We start from the raw sequence: 22,708 nt of genomic DNA, 5'->3' as shown, positions 1-22,708 counted from the left end.
AGTATGTGTATCCTGGTGATTTGGGATGTAATGTCCTGTATATGTCTGTTAAATCTAATTCATTTATCAGATTGTTTAGGTTTTCAATTTCCTTATTGGTCTTCTGTCTGGTTGATCTATCTATAGGAGAGAGTGATGTGTTGAAGTCTCCCACAATTATTGTGGAAACATCAATTGCTTCCTTTAGTTTTGCCAGTGTTTCTCTCATGTATTTTGTGGCACCTTGGTTGGGTGCATAGACATTTACGATTGTTATTTCTTCTTGCTGAATTGCCCCTTTTATTAGTACGTAGTGGCCTTCTTTGTCTCTCAAAACATCCCTGCTTTTGAAGTCTATTTTATCTGAGATTAATATTGCTACACCTGCTTTCTTTTGGCTGTAGCTTGCATGAAATATTTTTTTCCATCCATTCACTTTCAGTTTCTTTGTGTCCCTGTGTCTAAGATGAGTCTCTTGTATGCAACATATTGATGGTTCATTTTTTTTGATCCATTCTGCGAATCTATATCTTTTAATTGGGGAGTTTAATCCATTTACATTCAAAGTTATAACCGTGAAGGCATTTCTTGAATCAGCCATCTTATCCTTTGGTTTATGTTTGTCATATTTTTCCCCTTTCTCTATTAATATCCTTTATTTTACCCATACTGAATCTCTTTAGTACTGAACCTTTCTCCAAGTCTCTCTGTCCTGTCTTTGTTTCTCTGTCTGTAGGGCTCCCTTGAGTATCTCCAGTAGGGCAGGTCTCTTGTTAGCAAATTCTCTCAGCATTTGTTTGTCTGTGAAAAATTTAAGCTCTCCCTCAAATTTGAAGGAGAGCTTTGCTGGATAAAGTATTCTTGGCTGGAAATTTTTCTCACTCAGAATTTTAAATATATCGTGCCACTGCCTTCTTGCCTCCATGGTGGCTGCTGAATAGTCACTACTTAGTCTTATGCTGTTTCCTTTGTATGTGGTGAATTGCTTTTCTCTTGCTGCTTTCAGAACTTGCTCCTTCTCTTCTGTGTTTGACAGTGTGATCAGTATATGTCTCGGAGTGGGTTTATTTGGATTTATTCTATTTGGAGTTCGCTGAGCATTTATGATTTGTGTATTTATGTTGTTTAGAAGATTTGGGAAGTTTTCCCCAGCAATTTCTTTGAATACTCTTCCTAGACCTTTACCCTTTTCTTCCCCTTCTGGGACACCAATGAGTCTTATATTTGGACGTTTCATATTATCTATCATATCCCTGAGGTCCATTTCGATTTTTTCAATTTTTTTCCCCATTCTTTCTTTTATGCTTTCATTTTCCATTCTGTGATCTTCGAGGTCACTGATTCGTTGTTCAACTTCCTCTAGTCTTGTGCTATGAGTGTCCAGAATCTTTTTAATTTGGTCAACAGTTTCTTTAATTTCCGTAAGATCATCCATTTTTTTATTTAGTCTTGCAATGTCTTCTTTATGCTCTTCTAGGGTCTTCTTGATTTCCTTTATCTCCTGTACTATGGTCTCATTGTTCATCTTTAGTTCTTTGAGTAGCTGCTCTAGGTGCTGTGTCTCTTCTGGTCTTTTGATTTGGGTGCTTGGGCTTGGGTTATCCATATCGTCTGTTTTTTTCATATGCTTTATAATTTTCTGTTGTTTTTGGCCTCGTGGCATTTGCTGAACTTGATAGGGTTCTTTTAGGATTTGTAGACCAATTGAAGTCCTTATCTCTAATTTATCAGATCTACAGCTTCGTGGAGTACACTTTCTCTAACCAGCAGGTGGCGTCCACGAGCCACCTGTTCTCCACAAGCCAGTTCACCCCTGCTTAGCCTTTTTGGTGAGTGGGGGAGTGAGTCTTGTGGGGTACAATTGGTGTACCAAGCTTGCGTGTGTAGTTGGTGTTGCCTGCCCTGTATATGGGGCGTGTTTCTGGGCAGTCGGGGAGTGGGGGGAGGCTCTAACAATCAAATCTCCCTGGTGATCTTAGAGTTTTAAAGCTGCTGCAATAGTCTAATCCTTCAGTTCATTCCTGCCACAGTTTGTCTCTGCCGCTGACCCACAAGTCCTTGGTATTGGCGTATGGCTCCTGAGACTTGCAAGTGGGCCCCTTTTCCAGGCCGTGCACCCCGGGTCCTCTGTTGAGGGATGACTGTGCTATGTCACAGGTGAGTGCCGTCCCCCCAGGGCAGTTCTGGGCTGCTGGGCTGTGTAGGGAGGCTCCCAGTCTGCTGAAATGGTGGTTGAATGGGGCTTTGTTAATTCACACTGCTCTACCTTCCCAACTCTGGGACAATCAGCTGAGGTTGCAGGGAAAGCTAATGTCCACGCCCAGTTTTGTGGTGTGTGCCTGTTATTTGAAGCACTTCCGTCACACTGGGTTGTCTGGGGCAGTTCTGGGCTATGGGGCTGGCGATGGGCAGGAGTGTTTCCTGTCCACCAGGATGATGGCTGTGAGCGGACACCCCCCTTTTCTTGGGAAGTTGTGGTGTTTAGTGAATTTTCTCAGCCACTGGATTATTGCGTTTTGTCTCAGAGCTCTCCTAGTTCTGCTCTTGACTTGACCTGCCCAAATAGTAAGTCTTTGAAGCTTTCTGTATTGGGCTTCTTAGAGTAATTGTTTTAGAAAAAGAAAAAAGGATTAAAAAAAAAAAAAACAAAAACAAAAACGGGCCCTCCTCAGAGATCTAATGCGTTATTGAAATGCTAAGAGACAAAGCAACCAGGGCCATTAAGGAAAGGTCCACAGGGCAGAGAGATCAGCTTTTCTTCGTGATTTGCTTATGCGCCTCAGGGCCCTTCCCCTTTCTATGTTCACCAGAACTCCAAAAATCCTCCGCTTTTATTTTGGAGTTTTTCATGTTGTTTTTTTTCTTTGTCTGTCTCCTCTCTGCTGGGCTGGCTGCTCTCAGATTCTCTGGTGTCTGGTCTCAGTCTATCTATGTTTGGAGTTTGGATCAGTAGAATGAGTTTCCGATAAGGGCTGCCACTGCAGTTCTCCCTTCTCCTTCCCGGAGCTGACAGCCCCTCCTCCCCCGGGACTGAGCCTGGCAGGGAGGGGCGCGGGTCCCCTGGCCACAAAAACTTACAGATTTCGCTGATCTCAGCAGTTCCACGTTTTCATGAGTGTTGTATGAAGTATGCCCAAAGTCAGATTGCTCTGTGGTGTCCAGTCCACGCAGTTCCTGGCTTTCTACCTACTTTCCTGGAGGAGTAACTAAAACATACAGCTCACCAGTCTGCCATCTTGCCCCGCCCCTCTAGTATATTTTTAATTTGATCCACTGTGTCTTTTATTTCTATAAGATCTGCCATTTTTTATTTACTCTTTCAGATTCTTCTTTATGCTCTTCTAAAATCTTCTTGATGTCTTTATGTCTTTAGCCAACCCATTGAAGTTGTTTTGGAGGTTTGTATATATTTTGATTAATTGCTCTAGATTCTGTGTCTCCTCTGGTTTTTTAACTTGGTTGTTTGGCTTGTCCATATCTACATGGGTTTTCATGTGCTTTGTGGTTTTCTGTTGGCTTTGGGGCATTTGCTTATCTTGATAATGTTATTTTGGGATCTGTAGGATTATTTGAACATTTATATTTAATTTGGCAGAGCTTCAGCTTGCTGGAGTGCTCTTTCCCTGTCTTCCCAGCAGATGGCCACCTCTTACCCTCAAGTCAGTTTTCCCTTACTTCACATTTGCACTGTTTGGGGTCCAAACCAGGTGGAAATCCAATCAGCGCACTAGTTCTCTGTGTGTACTGGAGACTGCCAGCCCTGTGGGTGGGGGTGGGCCCTGTGCCATTTGGCAGGGAGTCCGCTCAGTGGCACAGTGGGTCCAGCAGTTCCCAGGTCTCCAGGTGGCTCACTCTTGGACTGTGGGGCTGTGCATATCACTCTCCAGCTCAAATGTGCCACAGTCCCTGTCTGCCATGCGCCTACAAGCCTTTGGGGTTGCGGAGGGGCTCGTGGTGCTTCCATGTGGCTTCCTTGCCTCTCCCCGTCTCTCGCCTGTGCACACCGTTGGCTTTCATGGAGGAGGAGTAAATATACGGTCACCACAAGTGAAGCATTATCTCCCCAGCAAACTACTGAGATGGGTGTGTGGGGAGTGAATAGCCGGTCCCTCCCCGGCTTTGTGGCTGGCTCCAGCCACCAGCCCCTGGTGACAGTCCCAGTTGAATAAACTCACCCTGTTCTTCTTTGAGAAATGCAGAAACATCCTTTTTTGTTTGTTTGTTTTAATAGTAGCTAATAAGTCTCCCTTGGGTGGTAGACACACTTTTGTTTGAAACATTAATAATACAGCCATACTTTTACTCTTTATAAAAATCAAGCCTCCCAGCCAAAACAGGGTATTTACCACACTAATCTTTGAATTCCTTCACACCAATTTTTAACCTCTTAGAATGTTCTGCACTGTAGATTTTTGTCAGTGGAATGAATAATTGCTCAAAAAAACAGCATAACTTCAATTGAAAAATGATTTGGTAGACAACTTTCTTGTTTTCCATAAAAAGATTCAATGAGGAGAAACATTGGGCTCTTTGAGGTTTCATTGATCAAGAGAACATTTCTGAGCAGCTTCTGAGCAAACATTTCTCAACAGGTTGATCAAAGATCTCTGGGGTCTTCACTCCTCATAGCGGCACTGCCAGACACAATCATGTTAACTCCTGCCTCTGCACATTTATGGACAGTTTCAGAACCTACTCCATCATTGACCTCTGTGTCCAAAGGCAGGAACGGGTCCTCAACCAGTGAACCTTTGGCATCATATCTTCCATGAATTTCTGCCCTCCAAACCCAGGTTCCACTGTCATAACCAAGGCCATATTTATCTGATTAGCCTATGATGCCAAATATTGAACTGTAGTTCCTCATGGCCAGGACAACCTTCATCCTGTTCTCCCAAATGTCTTTAATCAAAGCTGCGTTCTCAGTAGCCTCAAGATGAAAGGTATATTGATTGTCTCCTGCTACAGCCATTGGCTTTGCCCACTGTTCCAGCTTGTGCACCATCATGTGCATGGCAAAGAGAGGGTCCTGGCCTAGCTGCTTTTGGAGGCTTTCTACTACAGGGTCACCAAAGGTGACGTTGGGAACAAAATGCCCGTTCAACACATCCAGGTGCAGGTAATTGGCCCTAGAGTCCAGCATCCAGAGGCACTCTGCCCCTACGTTGGCCAGGTTGCTGTTGAGGATAGACAGACTGATCTTGCAACCGAATGCCATGGTCACTTCATTCTTTTTTTATGGCTGAATAATATTCCATTGTATTGGAATGCATTTGTTTATCCATTCATCTGTTGATGGTCACTAGGGCTGCTTTTTCCTTTCCACTTTTGTGAATAATGCTTCTTTGAACATTGGTATATGAGTTTATTTTTAATCATGATTGTTGGATTTTGTCCAGTGCTTTTTCTCCCTAGCACTACATCTTTCAAAGAAGTTAATATTGATAGATATTTTTTTTTTTTACAGCAGTGAACCATTCTCACATTCCTGGAATAAACCCTCTTTGGTATAAAGTATTGCTTTTTGTTTGTTTTTAATACATCTTGATTTGATTTTACTAAATATAGACAGTTCTTGTGCCTGTATTTGGAAGAGAGATTAGAATAAATTTTTTCTTGTACTGTTCTTGTCCAGTTTTAGCATCTGGCCCTATAAAATATGCTAGATAGCATTGTCTTTTTGTATTCTCTGAAAATGTTTATCTAAGAATGGGTGAAATACCTATTCATTAAAGGTTGGTAAGACGCTTGTAAAACCATTTTAGGCCAAGTGCTTTTTGGGAGTATAGATTTTTTTAATAACACAAGGTTTAATTTCTTGAATGCGTTTTGGTTTATTTGCTTTTTCTATTTCTTTGTGACAACTTTGCTAATTAGTATTTTACAGAAAATTGTCTACTTCATGTAGGTTTTCAAATTTATTGCCATAAAGTTAATTGTAGTATTCCTGTATCATATTAAATATTCTTGATTTTACTGGTTTTTTGTTTGTTTTATTTGTTACTAGGAGGGCTGTGTTAAAATCTCCCACTATGATTATGGCTCTGTCTCCCTTTTTTATCAATTTCTGTTTTATGTATTTTGAAGTGATATTATTAGGTTTATGCAAAGTTAAAATTGTATCTTTTTGGTGGATTGACCCTTTGGTCATTAGGAAATGATCCTCTTCATCTCTAGTAATTCTAATCTTGTTTTCTGCTGTTATCCATCATAATTCTTTAATTTTAGCCAGACTGGTATACTCGCAAACCTGAATAATTCACTTCTGCACTTCCACACTGCCATTACTCCTCCTCGTAACACTCCCTGTTCCTAGTGTGATCCTCTCTTCTAGGCCTAGTTCTGCCCACTTCTTCTGTGAACCCAAGGCAGTACCTGACCTACAGTTAGCACCAGCAGATACTCAGTAGGCGGCCAGTAGAAATTTGCTGATAAATGTTTAATCCCCTAAATATATAGTATAGTGATTAAGATCAGGGTCTCCTCTGTTCCTCTAGATCTGCATTTGAATCCCAATTCTAACACCTATTTGAGACCTTGGGCAAATCATGTAATCTCTCTGAGCCATCTGAAAAATGGGAATAAAGTTATTTACTTCATAGGGTTGCTGTGAAGATTAAGAGATGATGCCAAACAAACAAACAAACAAAAAAAACAAAACCAAAATGTTTTAAAACAAAGCACTTAAACACTTGGTTCATATCAAGGCCACAGGGTGACAGCTGTGTATAATTACTGTCTCATCTACTGACATCAACAGACTTATAAGCTCTTGTGCCTCTCATCATGCTTTGCACATAGAGCTCATCTGTTTTTTAATTAACCTTTATTCAGTAGCCTCGTTAACTTCCAGGACCACCTAACTTGCTTACTGATCACTTACTCTGTGCTAACATGTAACCTGAGAATATTTAGATACTTAGTTTCTTTATCCTTGGCTTCTCATTCCAGTTGTCACAGAGGGTATTGACTGTGCCCACTCTGCCTGGCACTCAGATCATTATCTTTGACAGTGATTCCTTGCTACTTTTCTCCCTAAAATTGGTTGCAGTTTGGGTTATAGCCTGAGGAAGAACCAGTTTAATAAATGAAAAAATATAACTTACTTCCTGTATGGCTGTAATTTTAAAAATAACTTTTCATTTTAAAAAATACATGTGAATGATGCAGGTTTTCTGAATTTTCTTTTCCTGTTTTTTTAAACAATCATGTTTTAACTAGGGTTCTCCATAATGAGTTCAACTATGGAAATACTTCTCTAAAAGACTAGCTTTTCTCTTTTTATAAATCATTTGGAAAAGAAGGAAGAAGAAGCATGAAAAGGAGAAAAGGAGAAGAGGGGAGGGGAGGGGAAAGAAGGGAATAGAAATGTAGAGCTGCCCACCAGCTGCACTACTGTGTCTTGGCACTGACGTTTCCTGGCCCCAAAGCCAAGGCATATCCTCTTGCACAATCCTGGAAGTAAACTTCATGTGATTTTTCCTGGACTCAGCCCTCTAAAGGGCAAACAGCTGAAATGACTCCAGGCAGGTCTAGGTCAATATTGCTTTCTTAAATAAGAGGCCATTATACAAACATGGCAAGTGCAGAAAGGTGAAATAACCTCACCAAGGTTGCACAGCTAGCCAGTGGCAAGGTCAGAATTTAGAGTTTAAATTGTGTCCGCAAACTTCTGTAAAAGGCCGGATAATGAATATGATAGGCTTTGTAGGACATATACTGTCTGCTGCAACTCATCAACTGTGCTGTTGTGGTGATAAAGCAACCATGATAGTATGCAAACAAATGGGCCTGTCTGTGCTCCAGTAAAACTTTATGGACACATTTAAATTCCGTATAATTTTCACATCATGAAAATTTTAAAAAAATGTTTCAATCTTTTAAAAATATAGAAGTCATTCTTAGGTTTTGGACTGTACAAAAGGTGGGGCCTGATTTGCCATGCAGTATTTGTGGACACCTGGTTTAAATGGTCATGATGCATGTTTGAATATGGGTCAATTTCTCAAGAAAGCACTAATAGTAAACTTTTCCACCAAAATGTAGCTAAAGTTTTAAATTTCACTTAGATCTGGCACATCACTTTATTTATTCAAAAGTATTTATTTCCGCAAATTTTTATCCACAGCTGAATATTACAGTGACTGTTACAAGCATTTTTCTGTAAACAAAGTTGTAGTTTACAGGTTTGTTCAAATGGAAAAATATTTTTATCAGTATTTCTTCTACAATGTTAGGTTCACCCCTGAATATGATATGAACTCCTTCAAAGAGGCAGTCCTTCATTTAAACATCAGTTGGTGGCAAAATGTTACATCCAAATCTGGACTATTCTGATACAATGTCTTAATTTTATTCCTCATTGATCCCCTTGATCATTATTAGAATTTTTTTTTAAGAAAAATGGGCTTTAATATCTAATGACTTTTATAATGGGAAAAAAGTCATATTTTATTGTCATTGGCATTGAACTCTTAGTTTTCTACCCACCCACCCCCCTGTTCTCTATGGCACCAATGTGTACAAAAAGTGAATTTTGGATATTTGGCTCATGCAATAAAACTAATTTGAGAAACTGACTGCAGACAAGCATTCTATGAGAAAAAAACTACAGAGTCTCACCCCATACTGTCACATTTTAATAATAACCATTTAGTCATGTAGGCATTAAACAAATAATCTAATTTAGGATACCCTTGCTGCCTTAGGATTAGGTCAAGTGTATGAAAATTATTTACTGTGTACAAAAGAAATGGATCCTAATTTATTGTGTTACCATAATCTTAGTGTATTAAGGCTAAGTAAATACTTGAATTGATAGTAGCAACATTATTTTTTTCTAACTTTTCCAAGCCCCTAGTTTTGTTTTGCTTTTTACAAAAGGCTTAAAATTTAGTACTAGGAAATTCAAGGGGAGTAACTCTTACTGACATGCTCCATGGGAAAAGGAAAAAATAAGTCTACCTACCTTTGGATCTAATTTGCTTCCCAAATGAGCCTATAGGTACCATAAATCTAACTGCAGCTATAATGGCAGAGGAAGAATGCACATAGGTAATGTCAGCTTAAGCAACATTAACTGATACTACTGTAGGTAAGCATCTAGGTCCCATATAATATTTAAAACAAATTGTTTGATCTATAAATATCTCATTCTTAAATAATATTTAAAATGCTTCTGTTTAATGTTTCAAAATACAAATCAAAACTCCACCATGATGTTATATTGACCATTAAGATTCTTCCCACAGCAACACTCATTTTAGAGAAATATTAAGTCAGTTACCTCATAACAGCTGAAGGCACAAAGTGGGAAAAGTGTCAACTAAATTTTAAATATTAAAAAATGAAGATATTAGTGCAAAGTTCAAGCCTTTATATTGAATTAAGTCATTTAAATTAAAAATCATTACTGATTACATGAAGTTGGAAAATGTTTGCATTGAACTAACTTTAAAAATGCAGAATAAAAATGCTAACAAAAGATTAAATTTCCCAAGAGATGCTTCTTTCAGCCTCCAACTTAAGTTAAATAGGGCATTTCTAAACATAAAAAATCCAATTACTGTAGTTCTTTATTGCAGTGGTTTATATAAATTAAGTATAGCTCCAGTGGAAGATAACTAAATCTGCCATTTTTTTATGCTAAGTAGCATACTATTCATAAGCCAACCCCTCTCCCCCCTCTGCCAATTACTCTCATTGCCAAACTTTTATTCTGTACATCCTTGGCACCTATAGTGATTGACCAATGACAGTAGAGAGTGACCCAGAGAAGTGGAGAATGATGATGTAAAACAATGTAAGAACAGTAAGCCACTGTATTGACGGAGTCACCATCTGTCAAAATTCCTTAACACTCTAACAAGGCATTTTTGGTTATCTTGAAGATTTAAGGGCAGTCCTTACGTAAGTCTCAGTTTTGAACTAAAGTGCATTAAAACGCAAACCATACCTTAACAAACAAAAAAGAAGAGGTAGCCAGAGACCCATTATTTTAGACTGGCCTTCCAAACAAGTCAGCGTGTGGGTTGAAGGGTGTGTGTCGAGGATGTGGGTGGTTATGTAATGGTAACCGAGAAGGGAAAGGCACAGCTCTGCGCAGATGCCTGAGAGAAGCCAGGCTGTTTAACATGGAGGTAGAAGGAATAATGCTGATGGCACTTGATTTGGACACAATGATCAGCTGGTCTTAATCCAGGTGCTTTGCCTTGTTCTGGCCCCTGGGGATAAGGAAAGTGACTAAGCCAAGAAAGTTGAGATATAAGGGCTTAGCACAGAAGAGTGTTTAGGAGTTTGAGTGTGTTGTTTTCAAGGGCCTTTTCAGTTGAGTGGCTGAGTACAAGATGTTGGCAGAGGAGCATACTACTTGGAATTCATAGAGGAATCTTATCTTCTTGAAGTATTGTAAAGGCTGCTCTTGTATTGCCTGCAAACCCATCATGGGGACAGCATACCATTATCTACAGAAATATGGGGAAAAACAGGAAAAAAAAAGTGAGGGGAGGGGGTATAAAGAATATACCCTTTCTAATATGTAATCATTTCTAATCAAATGATTCCCTTTGAAGAGTCCAAAAAAAAAAAAACCTCTAAAAGCAATAAATACCTGTTATGTTTTGAGTTTATTACTGTATATTCATTTTCTAAAATTATCTCACAGAAGTATTTACAATGATGATTTTTTATATGGCAAATTTGAAAAATGTTGAAAATAGCCTGAAAAGGGAAAGTTGATATATTGTTTTTTTAATTAAAAAAATTTTTTTTGACTAATAATTTAATAGTTACTGTCCTGATTATTTTGAAAGGTTTTTCAAACAGTCAAGATGAAGTCTGTTTTCCTTTCCTATTTCAATTGTCTGGAATTACTGTGACACTCTTATTGGACGTTGAATGGCATTAGGGGATTATTGGTGTCCATACTGACCTGTTTGGCTTTTACATCTGTAAATAAAACAAGTTTTTTCCCTAACAAACATTTAGCTTGTGATTTTTGTGAAAGTTTTGTTGGACTTGATAAGTCTATGGACAAGCATTGGAAACAAAGACTATCTTTCCATTTTGTTTACAAAATGAAGTTGAAGCACAGCAGCATTTTTAGCACAACTCTTCCCTAAACCCAAGACTATGCAAAAGGGTTTGAGCACATTAGGGACTGGGTCTTGTCATTTTGCTTTAGAAACCAGTACTCAAAATGTTTGGTCTGGAGATCAATTATACCACTGTCTCCGCATCACCAGGCATTAAAAAATACCTTTGGGAAAACATCTCAGAATGCCTATGCCCATAGTTTTGTTCCCAAACCATCTTACCACAAATTTATTTGCACCTGTGGTTGGCCCATCTGGGAAATGTCAGTGTATGCCTTCTCATAGTTATTAGTATTATTTGTTAAAGCTCTCTGAAGGTAATTTACATGACATGTTTTTCATATTATTTTAATTTGTTTACTCTCCAGTTCTATGCAAAGACCCAAACTAGGCAACTTCCATTTTATAGAAATGAAACATTCTTTATGGCCATGGGGATGGTTTTGTGGCTATGGATTATGCTGTATATTTATTTATTTAGATTGAAACCAAACATAACATAAAAAAAAAAAACTCGTTATTTCAAGTGTTTTTATTCTGAGCAGTGGATACAAAAAATAATGACATAATTGTGTCTTAATCTGTATAGTTCAGCACTCTGCACAGGCCCTCAATCTTTGATCCACTTTTTCCAGATTGAAACTTCACTTTCACAATCCTTCACTTCGCTGCATGCTGTCTTCTTGTTCTCACTGGAAACTGAGCCACGGTTGGAAATGTGTATCTTCAGACTTCATTGAGGAACTCCAGATTGAGACATGCTGGGATGTGGATTGAGTCCATGGTCAGAGAAGATGGATTAAATGGAAACAAAACAGGAAATGTATGCTTGAAGTCTAACAGCAGCTGCTGAGGGTCATTCCGCTCTTGTAGTTGTGCCTGTGGGAAGAGTAAGACCATGCAAAATACTTACTACACCTAAAAATAGCCAGTTTAAAAGACTTTGCAGAAGTGAATTGGCACATTTCATGGAAAGACTGCTGTAAATAATCGGGTAGGACTTCAGGACCAGGAAAACATGATCTCCCTATACCTGAAGATACTTAGTGGGGAGAGAAGCACTGCTTTAGGTTTTTGTAGATCAGGTGACTGTAAGCTCTCTCCTAATCCTAGCATTCTTTTAAAAGCTTTTCATCTAAAGTAGAACGGAAAACACAGTTCAGGTGCAAATCATGTGGAAAGGCACCACAGTGAAGTGGGTTAAAGGCTAGGGCTCTAAGATTGGCACCAGTTTGGACAAATCATCGAACCACTCTATGCCTCAGTTTCCTCACTGGTAAAATGGGATGAGGCGAGTGCCCTCCTCATAAGGCTGTGAGGATTGAGAGTTGACATTTGTGAAGCACATACAACAGTCTCTGGCACATGATAAGTGCTAGGTTGGCTATTATTACTGATGGCTTTATCATCTCCTTTGCTCCTCCTGCCTGTGCATTGACCATTAACCCCTGACTGATGAATTCCAGGTGGGAGTGGTGCTCTTACAGAGACCACCCATTAGGACTATGGTTAACTGTGAGAGAACTGTGTGAAGAGGAAAAAATACATATATCCTCATTTGGGGAAAGCATAGGCCATCCTGTACTAACTTGAGGTTAGAAATGGTTTCCCTTGTTGGGGAAAGACACTATCACTGCTTCAGATAGTGACAATATTTGATATGTTGCAACTTTGTAGAAGTTTCACCATTTCTCTGTTTCAGAGATAAGACCAAGGGACATTACTCTGGTAAACACATCCAGTAGTTGGATGTTATTGCTGAGTCTAACACACCTAGCACCTCGATTTTTCATAAGCTTTGAAGCAGAGGCTGAGGTCAGTAAATATGTGGTAGCTTTTGAAAAGTTCTTGGAAATGAGATTTTAGGATGAAATTAGTGTGAGTGCAGGATTATGAGGTTATTCTTCAGTGACAAGAAGTACCTACAGTTGTCCACGTTTTCATCAATTACTGGGATAATGAAATGGAGAGCACTGTTTAAATTTCCCATTGTTGATAAAAAATAGCCATGTGATTGGCACTTTGAAAGATGGACCACAATTTTAAGGTATGACAGTTTGAAAAAAAGCAGTTTGAAATAATAGGAAAAGAAGTTTAAAAGGGACAAGGATGTTTAGGGAGGAATAAGCAAAAAACCTTACTAACCGAAGATACCATATGATGGCTTTGATGACAGAATATCTTTGGGACCACTAAAAGCTCACATTCAGCTCATGCTGAGCCTTGCTGTGTTATAAACCTATCACAGCATATGAAAACATATACAAAATGTAAAGTGATGGGAGGCTCTGAAAAAAATAATTTTATAGCATTTAAGGTGCTTTTAATTTCTGTACATTAGTTAGATGTAGGCTGTACTAAAGGATTTGAAGAATTTGTAAAGGATTTAGGCAAGTATGAAGAGACCAAAAAGAAAAGTTAAATATTACCTATATTATTACAATTCAACAGCAAAGGTGTGTATATATTTAATTATTTAAAATTAAATATATTGATGGTAGTTATTTCACAGGGATCCTCTTTGAATCCTTTGATGAGTCTAACATCCCCCTCAAATATATGTTTTTAAAGGTCAATATATACTGCCCACAGTGTCTAAGCAAATAGTTTGCTTAAACAAGCAACTTATATATACCATGTAAATCCTTCATATGAGTTGTAGTATAGGGGGTTGGAATGATTGTTTCTATTTTCTCTGAGCACTGTATTTGGAGAAATAGAACTTCTGGAGAAATAGAACTTTTTAAACTTATCAGTGGTTAAAAAGAAAGAAAGAAAAAAATTTTGATAGAATTGCCAGGCACTGTGCTTGGTTACTGAGGAAGATTCTGAAGCTGACTATGTATCTTCAGAGACAATATCTAACCCTTAACCTCCATTACATAAACCTTCAGTCTGATTTGGCACATATTCTTTGACCACTGACCTAGATCCTCTTCTTGTAAACAGTGCTGCTGTCAACTTACAGGCAGTTATTTAAAATCAGATAAGACTTATCAAAGTGCAAGTCTGTACCATTAGAAGGTACAAGGTCATATTTCTGAGTGGGTTCTTTTCTGTCATCAAACTCTTCCTCTCCCTTCAGCAGTTGCCTATACATGTGTCCTAACTGGGTCCTTTCAGTCAGCGCCCCCTCCTTCCTGAAAGATCTATGTTGGTGAGTCTCTGCCTGCTTCTTTCTGTAGTGTGTGTCTTTAATAATCCATTGCATTGTCCCCACTGCCCTTAAGGGAACAACCTTTAGTCTGACTCAGCATTCCTTCCTTCCCTTTGGCCTCACTATTCTCTCATAAATATGCTAAAGTTAACTTATTCTTTGCCATAGCTGTTTTCAGACCTGGAGCTCTGACTTTTTTTTTTTTTTTTTCAGGCTCTAAATTTCAGGCTCTTGACATTGAAATACTATAAGAGTATTTCAAAGGGAATAGCTTCCTATATCAAAGGCCTATGTTTTCTCAAGGTTCTTTACTGTCCCTTTTCCTGACTTCTCCTCTGATCACTTTCTATTATTTCTTTTAATCTTTGTCTCTTGTTGGCATCATTTCACTGGCTGAAGAGGATTAAAAGTTTGAGAAAGTAATGTGTTTCCTGAAGGTGTACCTCACCTCTCACAATGGGAGAAACGGTCACCATTTTTCTGAGTAATCTCTATGAGTTTTCATCATTCAGATGCTAAAGGTTAGGCACTTAGCTAGTAGCTCATCTTTAAATAAAAAAGTAAAATTTTAAAAATACATTAAAAACTTTCCATAATCTTAAGACAAATTTAAATAATCATTTCCCTAATATACTTCCTTTCAAGCTTATTCCTAAGGACAAATATAAGTGAGAGCTCAAATTTTCCTAAAAGAATATTTCTTAGTTCCATTTGCGGTTAGGATCGATATTCTGCTTCTTTAGTTCCCTAATGCTGTAGTTCAGTAACAAGCTAGTGACAAATGCACTGATACACGGACTATGTCTATAATATGAGAGGCAGAGATAAAAGTTTATTCCTCTGTGTGTATGTAACAAGTTGTTAATGGATGATCTAGTTACTACTTCCCTATAGAAAGCCTAGATAAGATCTAGCATATAGGATAACCATTATTTTATTAATAAAGAGAAGGAGGGTTAAAATCTAAACTTTCCCTTATTAGTTTTATGCTATGTATGTATATATATATTAGAGCAGTTGTAGATTTACAGAAAAATCATGCAGAAAGTTCCGAGTTCCATATATTCCTCCTTGTCTCCACAGTTTCCCTATTATTAACATTTTGTATGTGTGCTATCTTTGTTACAACTGATAAGACATTATTATAATTATACTGTTAACTATAGCTTAAGGTTTACATAAGGGTTGACCTCTTTGTTATTATCCACTTTCAAATACACAATTCAGGGGTTATAATTACATTCACAAAGTTGTACCTCTATCACCATCATCCAACGCCAACACTTTTCCATCACCCCAAACGGAAACTCCGTACCAATTAAGCATTAACTCCCAGTTCCCTACCCCCACCTGGCCCCTGGTAACCTGCGTTTTAGTTTCTGACTTTTTGAATTTTCTGCTTATTTCATATAAGTGAGCTCACACAATATTTGTCCTTTGGGGTCTGGCTTTTTTCACTCAACATAATGTCTTCAGGATTCTTCCATTGTTGCAGCATGCATCAGAACTTCATTCCTTTTACAACTAAATAATACTCCATTTTGATTAATATTTTAAAACTCACCTGGATTGTTCGTATGAAGGCCACTGTTACCCGTTCTTCAAATTCATTCAGGGGAGTATAAAGGTTTAAAATTTTAACAATCTGTTGGAATAAAAACAAAAGTTTAGTACATGCTAGGTGAACATAAGACAACTTTTGAGCTTTAAGAAATATAGACATCGACACAATAGTGCAGTCCTCTTTAGAGAGGATCTGTAACTTAGATGGGGCTGGAATGACATTGACACTAGGAGAGTAAATATAGGAAATAAGAATCTGTCAGTTTTGTCTTACTGCCCTTTTAATGCTCTGTATCTCCTAGCCACCCACCATACTTGGCGACTTACAAGATAATCAGGATTTTAGGAAATTGTTCAGCCTCTTATTCACTTTAAAGGTTTTGTCAAAAAAAGCACTGGAATTTTACCTTAGATAAGAAAGGTCTTTAACAGCACTTCTCTCCTACCACCCCAGTTTAAAAAAAAGAAAGCCGTTTACAAATGAGCAGATTTTCTTTTTAGTTGATAGGGGATAATCTTTTGTAGTAGCAGCCTGCCCAAATGCAAAACAATGCCAGCTGCATTCTAGAAATAAACTTATGAAAGCAAAATATATTTAAAGGGGGGAAAGAAGTGTGAATTTTCAGCACATTTACAGAAAGAGGCAGTTTTCTTAAAAGTATGAAAGAAAGGTATATTTGCTACACCATGTTTGAATTCTGCATTTCTTTAGGTGTTGAACAGGGGAAAGGTGCATACTTTCATTTGGAAAGGTTGACTTCCTTGTATTGGTGAAGCACAGTCACCATTGAGGGCAAGGCCTCCCTGTGTGTGGACAGGGTTTACATTTCATCCACTGGTTAATACCTCTGCATCTAAATCACAGTATAATACAATTTGGGGTGGTGGTGGGAAGGAAGGGAACATTTAAAACTTCTCTAGGTTCTTAATGACTTATTTTAAACAATGTAAGTGGATTCTAAGTAAAACTATGACCATAACAAAATTATAGTTGTAAAGGAAGCAATTTTTTAATGCCAGATGCCTGATGCTGCCAATTCCTGAAAAATTTAAAATTTCTCCATAAGAAACATTCCAAAATTCATTGTGTTTAAATGGTGTTTTGTGTGTTTACTACCTTAACTTCCTAAGTCAACAAATAGGCTCAGAGAGATGCTGAAAACCAGTAACTGTGGCATCTTGTTTCACAGACCAAAATGGTCTTGGGTCACCCAGGAGCATTGCATCAGCAGAAACTTCAAAATCCTATCATTAGGGGTATTTAAAGGCTGGGAGTGCAAGGCTGTAAAAAATAACCACTGGCAAGAACAGATGTGGAATAGAAGCTGGGCTTGCCCTGGGTACCGTGGGTGCAGAGGTACAGGATGACCAGACCTGCTGGGTGCTGAGGGAGTTGCACAGCGAACAGATGGCCTCTGCATCCTCAGGGGTTTTCTTCTTTAATTGAAGGAGTTGGGCTGCTTGGATCAGAGGTTCCATCGTCTGAACTGCTCCACTCTGGTGGAGGTTTCGTCCTCGAAGCCACTCCTCAAGTTGACTTATATTATACCTTAAACATGAGAAAATGTGAACTGTGTTACACCGGTTTCCCTAATTCATTCGCGTGAGGACACCTGTTGCATTTATTTTTCAGCCTAGATGCAGCTAGTGTCGCCATTCTCCTTTCCTTAATTATCTCACATGGGTAAAAGCTTGAAAGTACCTGGCACTGAGTAACTATTTGTTGAATGAAGGATGAATGAATGAAAGTATAGGTGCTTAAAATCAAAAGATGAAATACCTGAAGGGGCTGTATAAGTTAATGGGAAAAAAGGCACTAAATAAATTCAATTAAAACTTCTTATATTTAATATTCACTTCTTATATTTACTATTCTCTGTGAGCCTTAAAGCCTCATTGATTTTTCTCTTTGACCTAACCACACTGGATTTACAATCTTTAAATCAGAGTGTGTAAACTTCACTGTTGAACTAATTTGTTTACCAAGTCACCATCATCTCATTGTTTGATGAATTTTACAACAAATAAAAAGGTGACAGCTTTGAATCACATACTAATTATCAACTAGATTTGGATTTCATTTTTAGAGATGAGTATCCTGGTTTCTGCCTCTGGCTTGTGTAAATGGTGGCCTGCTCCATCCAGGTTGCTGGAATGTGGTGTTTCTCTTACCTGAGCTGCATGCCCGTGCTCCAGGAGCAGACTTCCTTCCGCAGGAGTAGGTTGTTGAGGGTCACCGCGTTGATCATGTAGAAGAGCTGTTTGAACACCTGCTGGATGATCTCAGGGTCCAGGCCCTGGTCACACATGACTGTATGGAAGGAATTCATCTGGCGGATTATGGCTTCCAGGCAGTACGAGTTATCCCCATCTGCCATGCTGGAGGAGCGCTTCCGGTAGCCTGTTGGCTTCACACCAGATAGACCCTGAATGCTTTCATTTTCCAACATGGCAGAAACTGAAACGAAAGCATGATTAGAGAAGATTGAATTTTCCCCACAAACAAGATTTGTTTTGGACCACTATGATCATATAGTACTCAGGGTCTTAGCTTAGCAATGGTAGTATCCGGAGGTGGACAATGCTGAGATGCCCAGAAACTTATATTTGGCCTGAATTTTAGGAAGAAAATAGCTGTGGACCTAATTTTCGCTCAGATTTATTGACAGGACAAAGATAATGGATATATACCAGTTCGATTCTATACTGCCTTCTGTGCTGAGAGCACAAAGTTTGAGAATTGAGAAACCTGGGTGTAGAGCCAGCCCAGCCACTGACCATGTAAATATTAAGTTAGTCGGTTTGCCATACTTACTGAGCAGCACTTAACTATGTGCCAGTGCTTTATGGTATCTCTTTACTCTTCCAGGAACCCTATGAGATATTATTGATTCTGTCCCTTTTACAGATGAGAAAATTGAGTCAAAAATATTAAATAACTTGCCCAAAGCCACACTGCTATGAAGTGGCAGGGCCAGGATTAGAACCCAGGTCTGTCGGGCTCTGGTATTATTAACTGTTAATGCTATTCTGAGTAATGAAGTCTCTTCAGCTTGATGTATCAGTTCTGCTTATGTCTGGTGAGAATAAGTTGTATCTTATAAGAAGATTCCCAGACAGGAAGAAGGATTTAGAATGAACCTCATCCCAAGGGATATATTTCTGGATTGGCTTGAAGGACATTCTGTCCTACTTGGATTTCAGTCATAACCTTCTTGTATTGTAAGAACCTGGGGAAAACATTACACACAGGTTTTAGGAGACAGTTTCTTCCTCAGCCTTCATGGAGCACAGTGGGTGATGCATGTACACATCATAGCAAATTTCTCTTTTTCTTTTAACTTAAAATATAACTACTCTTTTTCTCAATTTCTGATTTCATGTTAAGAGCCCAAGCACATTGCTTTGTACAGAATGATTTTGTTCAATAAATCTTTATGGAATGAACACATTTAACGCTTGCTTTTTTTCCATGAGTAAAACTACAGAATAGGCAATAGGATTATATTTCTTCACTGTATATGCATTTATACCTTTTAATTGTATACTTATTACCTATTAAAATTAATTCATTTTGGGGAAAAAATAAAACACTATACTTACTATCAAAAAAGAGATAACGGTAAAATGACCTATAGTCTCCCCATGCTTCAGGTATGTTTATGGGATGGGTTTGAAAACGTCATAGCTCTTATTGCACACACTGCACACACCTCCTCATTGCCTCATTTGGGAAGGTCCTCCCAGGGCCTTCTGGAGACCATGCTTAATATATACAGTTCCCTACCGGTAGGCAGCACTTACAACATTTTCCCCAGGCCTCATTTCAGACCTCACAATGAGAGGTGGAGATCTGTTGCCAGCTTACCTATCATAGGCTGCAACACACCCTCGGCGATTTTAATGAGCTGCTGGTAGATCTGAATGGAAAGGTCACTCAGCACCTGCCGGTATTCGGTGAGATCAAAGTTCTTAAGACAGTGCTCATTCTGCTTCGCACTATTCTGAGTCATGAAGCCCTGCAGAAGGAGAGGCGGCAGGACTGAGAGTCTGTGGTCTTCCAGGCTCAGCAGGACTTGTGGGACTCTGGTCACTGCAGCAATCTCCAGAGTCCTGGTGCCCTGCCCTGGCTATTTTTAAGGATGTTCTACAAAATCTTGTCAGTAATTTGAGGTTTCAGTGATGGCTCCCCAATTTGAAGGCAATGTAACATGATAGAGAAGTCAGAGCTGTATAAATACCAAGGCCCCACTTGGTCCAGATTCTTAAGGTGAAGTGATTTCCCTAAAGTCACAAAACTTAGCTTGGAAGCAGGTCTAGGGAAAGAAGGATCTGCGCTTTCTGATTCTTCATAAAGTGCTTCTCAATATATTACACTGTCCTAAAATATTAGCTTATATAAAATCCCTAAGGGAGAGGCGCCTTTGGCCAGATTATTATTTCTTCATATTGAGACATTTTATATGGATTCTATCATTAGGTATGAGAATTCATAGATGAACTGAAATGATTCCACAGCTACAGCACTAAGTCCTCTGCTTTCTATATTAATAAGATGGAATAACATATTAAAAGATTAATAGCAAAAGGACTTATGTGACCAATGTCTCTCTGCATTCAGGCCAAGGGAAACCAAGAGCACCCAAAAAGATCAGTGTTTTCAAAAAGGTGACCAGCCCCAGCAAATCCTCTTATACTATGTCAAATTACAAAGCAGTTTTTAATAAAAATAAAAACAGGAAGAAGAAGGGATAACTGTTATCTCTGAAAAATATTCTCCACCACTATTTAGATTACAAAGATCTGTGTATACTGTGATTCAAGTCTTATTCCTGAAAACATACACACGTGCAATAACAGACTAATGAACCGAGTTCTTGGCTCTGTCTTATGTTCAATTTAGAATAAAAATAACATTGGATAAAGTGGTGAATCTCAAGGAAGTAACATTAAATGTAGTTCTATGCTTAAATACTGTATAAACTACATTGAGGTTATGTAAGAGAGAGTATGTGGTTTTGAAGTGAAGAACATTTCTTCCAATAATACAGTAGAAATCATTCCCAACAGTTAACTCATCCTTTTCATAAATTACTCAATAAAAGCAAGTGATCAGTTCTAATTCTAGGGAAAGATATGCGGTAACATTCCCAAGATCTAAGACAATTAAGTGGCTTATCCTTTTATCTCAGAGAGAAGAATCTGTCAAAATTTTTCTGGTACAAAGGATAGAATAAAAGATAAGCTTTAAAAATTGTTACATTCTTTTGATTCACACTGTGTCTTGACCTTAAGAAGGGTACATAGTGAGATATGTGAAAGGATAAGGAGAAAGGAGACTCAAGGAGATGGATGGGGGATCAGGAAGTGGAAAGTGTCTGGGACAAGTTGGGTTTCTCACCAGAGAGACTAATGAAAAATATCATACGATATTACTAGGTCATTGGTCTCAAATGCAGAACGTCGGAGAAGTTCTTTCAGGAGCCAAACAAAGCTGGGAGTGGCGAGTTCTAGATAAAGTTGGGCCTCAGGTTAATGAATCATATTTGGTTAGAAGCATGAAGCTGGGCCTCAAGGTCAGTTTGTACAAATGTGGTTCTGATTAGGACAGTCAAAGATAGCCACAAGAAAAGAGGCACTTCACCATAAAGTGCATACACTAATTGGCTGGCTTAGGAGTCAGTCTCACACACAAGACCATTGAGCTTTCTTCTACCACTCACTGAAATGGGGCTCAGCTCCTCTAGCACTGCTTCAGAATATTAAGGCCACAAAAATTTTCAAGGAGGGTCCCAGGGGGCTCCCAGACAATGGGATGGGTTATACAAACTCATTTCCCCCACAATTTCTACTTATTTGACCCGTGTCCTTTCGGGGCCCTCAGTATCTGCTTCCAGCCATGGGGTTCAGAGATAAGGCATGCCCCCAGCCTGAGGTCGCAGAGAGTCCTCTAATAATCTCATACCCTTCTCCTTACAGGGTATAAAGCACCTCAGATCCATTTGGACATAGGAGGGATGCCTTCTGTGTGGCCTCCATGATGGGAATAAGTCTTTTATCACTGTGTCTTCTCCTTTCACAGTTATTTCTGAAAGTACTCACATTCTTACTCTTTCAGTCTTGGGGGAAAAACTGTTTTGAGCTATGGTTGCTCTGAAATGAAATACATATTGCCATGTCCAAGGAAATGAAGACCTAACTCCTGAAGGATTGGGGGTATTTTAATAATTTTTAAGTGCACTTTAGGAAATTGGGCTTATCTTAGCACTCACCTCATCCCCACTGTACTGCTTCAAACAATGAAGGAGGCGGCAGGTATTGGATAACCAGAAGGTCGTCATCTCAAAGTCATCATTGTGCTTCTGTTAAAATAAAAAGAAATTCCCAGCCATGACTAAGTGACTCCCGTCTGGTTAAATGTTTACTTGGTACCCCCTCTTTCCATGTTTCCTACACTTCCCCAAGCTGTCCCAGCCAGACCTGATGATGGGCAGGGCATTTGCCAGTCTCAGAGATGAGACCTATTGCTAAGAGGTGGTGTGACTGTTCCCCTGCCACTGGGGATAAAAAACAGCCTCTCTTCTGATCCACTGGTCAGTGCCACACACATTTGCCAACACACGAAGGAGCAGCTGCCTTTTACCACTACAGAACACAAATCCAAGTGACACAGACAAGGGTTAACACCAGCACTTCTGGGCTCTAGTCTAACCACCTGGGCTAGCTGGCCCTGGCTTTTCTGTACAGGCTAAGCACATTCAAGGGATGGAAATGGCCCAGTGTGGCTAAAGCATGGTGAACCAGGGTAGAAAGACTGAGCTGACAGGGCCTGATAGTATAGCACACTGAATCGTGGAGAGGAGTTTGAATTTTATTCTGAATTGCAATGTGAAGCCACTGGAGGTTGTTTTGTTTT

The 22,708-nt window shown here is 38.9% G+C and overlaps 1 protein-coding gene, 1 long non-coding RNA gene and 1 pseudogene across 6 annotated transcripts in view; 1 reads left to right on the top strand and 2 right to left on the bottom strand.

Annotated features, from left to right (window-relative positions):
• The window catches only part of LOC119511074, a 70,453-nt gene extending 51,217 nt beyond the window's left edge, over positions 1-19,236 (top strand). For 2 of the 3 annotated variants that reach the window (XR_005212144.1, XR_005212146.1), the window contains exon 3: positions 11,708-15,529. This is a non-coding gene — a long non-coding RNA (uncharacterized LOC119511074). Of the gene's footprint in view, positions 1-11,707; positions 15,530-17,937 lie in introns of those variants that run through there. The other variant, XR_005212145.1, reaches the window with a different exon arrangement.
• On the bottom strand, positions 4,518-5,197 carry LOC119511072 (annotated as a pseudogene).
• MYO5B (myosin VB) overlaps positions 11,590-22,708 on the bottom strand; it is a 413,295-nt gene continuing 402,176 nt past the window's right edge. For all 3 annotated transcript variants that reach the window (XM_037805481.1, XM_037805482.1, XM_037805483.1), the window contains 6 exons: positions 22,065-22,154; positions 19,661-19,811; positions 17,965-18,250; positions 17,167-17,341; positions 15,794-15,874; positions 11,590-11,951 (listed from right to left, as the gene is read on the bottom strand). In XM_037805481.1, the coding sequence (XP_037661409.1) occupies positions 11,799-11,951; positions 15,794-15,874; positions 17,167-17,341; positions 17,965-18,250; positions 19,661-19,811; positions 22,065-22,154 (936 nt within the window). In that variant the 3' untranslated portion in view covers positions 11,590-11,798. The remainder of the gene's footprint in view (positions 11,952-15,793; positions 15,875-17,166; positions 17,342-17,964; positions 18,251-19,660; positions 19,812-22,064; positions 22,155-22,708) is intronic.

Source organism: Choloepus didactylus, chromosome 16 (genome assembly GCF_015220235.1).
Source record: "Choloepus didactylus isolate mChoDid1 chromosome 16, mChoDid1.pri, whole genome shotgun sequence".
In the NCBI taxonomy this organism is placed as follows: domain Eukaryota; kingdom Metazoa; phylum Chordata; class Mammalia; order Pilosa; family Megalonychidae; genus Choloepus; species Choloepus didactylus.
This window is presented reverse-complemented; position numbering and strand designations above follow the sequence as displayed.